Source organism: Austrofundulus limnaeus, unplaced genomic scaffold, assembly GCF_001266775.1.
Source record: "Austrofundulus limnaeus strain Quisiro unplaced genomic scaffold, Austrofundulus_limnaeus-1.0 Scaffold112, whole genome shotgun sequence".
NCBI classification, from domain to species: domain Eukaryota; kingdom Metazoa; phylum Chordata; class Actinopteri; order Cyprinodontiformes; family Rivulidae; genus Austrofundulus; species Austrofundulus limnaeus.
The window spans coordinates 150,955-155,401 of NW_013952514.1; the positions used below are offsets into that span (position 1 = coordinate 150,955).

Sequence of the window (4,447 nt, forward strand, 5' to 3'; positions counted from 1 at the left end):
CCGGCCCGGGCCGCACCAGGACGCCCGGCCAGCCCCCCGCCGCAGAGAAGCCACACCCATGACCACCCCACCACACCGCCAGCGACCGTGTACCTGTGGCTGTCTCTTTAAATCCAAATGAAGTATGTCCCGTCCCCCTCCAATTTCCATACCAGTTTGATTATTGTTTGATTGTTGGTTCACATCAATCGTCAACCTTAACCAAAAATCAACTTTTTTGACCATAATTCAACATTCAATTAACATTTTTTGCTGTCTGTGTTAGCAGTTAGCTTACTAATTTGGTCAGGTATAAAGTTTATTTCTGTCAACTGAGGTCACTCAAGCAGCCATCTACAACAAGTGATGCTAAGGTTTCTGGAAAAAAAACTACTTTCAAAATTCTAATAGATCACTTTAACTAGCAACACTATACAAGGTGACACCAGCCCTGTTTGGTGAATAAACTCATCATACCAATCTTTTTTTTTTTTTCAACAAGAGTCAAATTTATCACGGCTATGTTTGGTGAGACAGGTTGTCGTGGTTGTTCCACTTCTAAAATTGGGTCCCAGAGATGTTTGTACTGTTGATCACTTCCCTAAAAGTCTGCAACTGCCAGTCTGGTTAATTTCCACTCTGAAGCTGAAGTGTAAAGTTCAAAAGTTCTGTGTTGTCACTCTGAAGCACAGTTATACAAACAAACAAACAAACAAACAAACAAACATGTAACTCAATCAAAACATGCTGGTTTTGTGTCTGTGTGTTTTAGTCTGTTTGGAAAATAGTAGAACTTGAGTTTCAATCATTTTGGACCTTGTGACAAACAGCAGATCTGCTCAATTCCACAGTCAAGTGTGACACTGCCATCTGGTGGTCATGTGGTGTTCCTACAAGGAAAAAGTCAAAACATCAGTTCACTGTTGAGCTTGTCTGTAATAAGAACAAATGGTTGTGTTGTTATCATCTGTAGGTGACAAAGGCCAGAAAGGTTTTACTGGAGCAGTCGGTCTGAAAGGGAAAACTGGTAAGAACAAGTTTAGATTTTATTTTTGATTATTTCGGTTGGACTTAAAAAAGACTTTTGTTGCTTTTCATAATGTTTCATTAGCCTTTTTTATGTTTTTGTTCATTTTTCACATTATAATAATCTATAGAATCAGGGAAGAAGTGAAATTACAAGGATCAGAATTTGAATTTAGCTGTCTTTTTTATTTCTGTTCCTTCACAGATCATTTACAGTGGTGTTTTTGTGTTAGGTTTACCTTAACCAGTGAGCTGTGTTAACCCTTGTTGTGTTCATCAGGTACAACATGTGACTGTGGGCGGTACAGAAAGGTGGTTGGACAGCTGGATGTCAGTGTAGGGAAGCTCAGGAAAGCCGTCCAGTTTGTGAAAAATGGTGAGTGACCAGAGGGAACCTCGGGTTCTGCTGTGGTGAGTGAACAAGAAGACTCAAAACAAAACATGAGAGTTTAATGTTAGAAAACCACACCAAGCCTTACAAAACCTGGGCAAAATATAATTTTTATCTTGTTTTTTATCAGCTGCCACAGGACAGAAGATTATTGTTGAGCTGTATCTCATTATAACGAGGTGACTTTCTCTTAAAAACAAGATCACGTCAGAACGTAATACGGTTTTATGCACATCACTTTCACAGGTATTTGATTACATGATGGAATAAAGGAAGATGGAGAAAATGGAGACTGAGCCACTTTGTGCAATTTTACGAAGGCCTACGGTGCAAAAAAAGAAAAGTGTATAGCCCGTTTTTCAACCTGGACCAAATGATAGCATAAAGCACTGCTGAATGCACTCTGTATCTGCATTCAGACACTTTTAATTCAGAAACACTTCAAAATCTTAACTCATTTTTACAAAGAAGCTTTTTTTCCTTTGTTTTTACAAGGTAGTTTTCTTGTTATAATGACAATTTCTTGTTATAAGGAGAGTTTTCTTAACATAGCTACATAGTTTCTCGTAATGATTACAATTTCTTGTTATAATGACAGTTTTCTCGTTATAGCAAGATAGTTTTCGTTTTGCGATGACACTTTTCTAAGATCGTTTTCTCGTTAGGGGAGTCTTTCTTGTTCTAATGACAGGTTTCCTTTTAACAAGAGTTTTTTATGCAGGTGCTTTTATCAGAAGACTCATTGTGTTATGGTATGCAAGAGATATGCTGAATAAACAAAGCTTGACTTTATTTGCAATGCCCTACCCTTTTCCTCATAGGCCTTAAAGTTGTTGGTCAAATCACTAAAAATACAGTCAGTTATTATGATGCAAGATATTTTAGAAAAACAACCACCCCTTGTAGTAATTAAGGTTTTACCTTTTGTTTCTTGTGCAGTTGTCTTGAGCTTGAAGGAGACAGAGGAGAGCTACTATCTTCTTGTGAAGGAGCCAAAGAGGTTCAGAGAAGCTTCTGTGAACTGCAAGCTGAGAGGAGGAACTCTGGCCATGCCTAAAACCAGCAACATTAACCGCCTCCTGGCAGACTTCATCAGTCAGGCAGGACTGACAAGGGTGTATGTGGGGGTGCAGGCCCAAAGCACAGACTCCGTAAGTGTTCATAGCCTTAAGGTGGAAATAATGACAACGCTGCTGCTACCTAACATGCTCCTCTGACGGCCACCTTTAAAATACAGAGGAAAAAATATTATTAGCATAATTAGCATCTTCTGTGAAATTCAGTGTGAATGTGATGAGCTGAGTGACTGTTGAAGAAGCTGAAACTGACTTGTTAAAGCGACAAGAAGCAGGACACTCACTAAAAGCTAAAACGTGAAAGTAGCAAAATGCTAGCTAAAAGCCAAAAATTGCCCAAAAACTATCTAAATTTAGTCGTAGTAGGTAGTTCTGAGAAAACAGTGGACTTAGTATGCAAATGTGAACAAAACCAAATTGCACGTCCTGCCCCCTTGCTGCTCTACAAGCCTGCCTTCACAGCACGCCCCTGCCCCATCCTCTCCCCACAGCAGGTCGTCACGAACGTGCACGTCACACAGTTTGGTGAGCAAGCTCAGGGAATCTCATGGCGGCAGATAAATGGCTATTATGCATTCAGAACTCCCAGAAAGGGGCATTTCACATGTGTGTAAATCATGTGTGTCGAGGGAAGGGAGAGAGAAGCACGTGTTCACACTGGTAAGACAGCTCTCTTGTCTCTGATTGGCTGTTTCTGACCTGGAGCTGTGTATTTCTGCAAATGGCTGCAGGAGCACTGGGCGGCGCCAGAGGGCGTGTTTTTTTTTTTTTTTTTTTTTTTTTTTTTCACAGATTATCTGTCTCATGTTCTACTGCCAGGACATATAGTGACAGTTTTCACAAATACGTTATAAATAAATAAATAAATAAATAATAGGGTACATTTTATTTAAAAAATCCCAATTGCAGCTTTAACTAAATGTGGCAAAACACTAGCTAAAAGATGTAAAAACTTAAATCTAAAGCTAAAGATTACAATTTGCAAAAGGTTAGCTAAATGTAACGAAAATAAAACAGGTACAAGGTGCAAAAGTGACAAAAGTTTAGGTAAAAGTTTGCAAAGGCTAGATAAATATAGCAAAAGGCTAGCTAAAAGCTAAAACAACAAAAGGCTGGCCAAAAATATGAAAAGTTAAGCGAAAAGAAGGAAAATGGTATAGGTAAAAGTAGGAATAACAACTAAAACATATAGCACATGTACTAAACATGTTTTTGTTTTAGTTTGTTCTAGAAGGACTTGAAGAGATAATAACATGTTTCTAACAAAATATTTTTAAATAAAGTTAAATATTTTGAATACGGTAGTATAAAAGTTACACACACATATAGCATTCATAGCATCCATCTCCTGAATGAGCTAAAATAGCACAAAATGTGCAAAACATAAAGTTAGCTTGCAAAAAACAAAAGTAAAGAGTAAAACAAAAACAAAACTATTTTGTGAATCCTGACTTATAAAACCTTTATTGCATAGTTCAGATCTTTTGAAATTAGGTTCTGTGGAAGGGTTATGAGAAAAAAATGTCTTCACAAATTTGCCACAGAAACCAATATCAAATATTCCTACATCCTCTTTAAAAACAATTTCTGTCTTGCTTTCTCATCCTCAGAATGGAACGATCAGTTATGTTTATGCAGACTCCAGTCCTCTGCAGGAGTTTGCTGCTTGGAGCCAAGGATCCCGATTATCTCCCACCACAAACTCCAGCTGCGTGGAGATGCTCAGCACTGGGACGTGGACTCACATGGAGTGTGAAACCACCTTGTTTTTCATCTGCGAGTTTCCAAAGACCAGTAGGGGAGGAGGAGAAGGAGGAAGAGGGCCGCCTGCTTTGGCTTAATAATGCTGATTCAGCATGCGCACAATTACAGGCCAAGCATTTTTTCTATTGGATCGTACACTCACCGGCCACTTTATTAGGTACACCTGTCCAACTGCTCGTTAACACTTAATTTCTAATCAGCCAATCACATG

The 4,447-nt window shown here is 38.7% G+C and overlaps 1 protein-coding gene across 1 annotated transcript in view; it reads left to right on the forward strand.

The window, feature by feature from the left end:
• Window positions 1-4,441, forward strand: part of colec10 (collectin sub-family member 10 (C-type lectin)) — a 16,284-nt gene extending 11,843 nt beyond the window's left edge. Inside the window, exons 4-7 of the mRNA XM_014014241.1 lie at window positions 953-1,006; window positions 1,286-1,381; window positions 2,336-2,547; window positions 4,083-4,441. Coding sequence (XP_013869695.1) covers window positions 953-1,006; window positions 1,286-1,381; window positions 2,336-2,547; window positions 4,083-4,313 — 593 coding nt within the window. The 3' untranslated portion in view covers window positions 4,314-4,441. The remainder of the gene's footprint in view (window positions 1-952; window positions 1,007-1,285; window positions 1,382-2,335; window positions 2,548-4,082) is intronic.
• The last annotated feature ends 6 nt before the right edge of the window (window positions 4,442-4,447 follow it).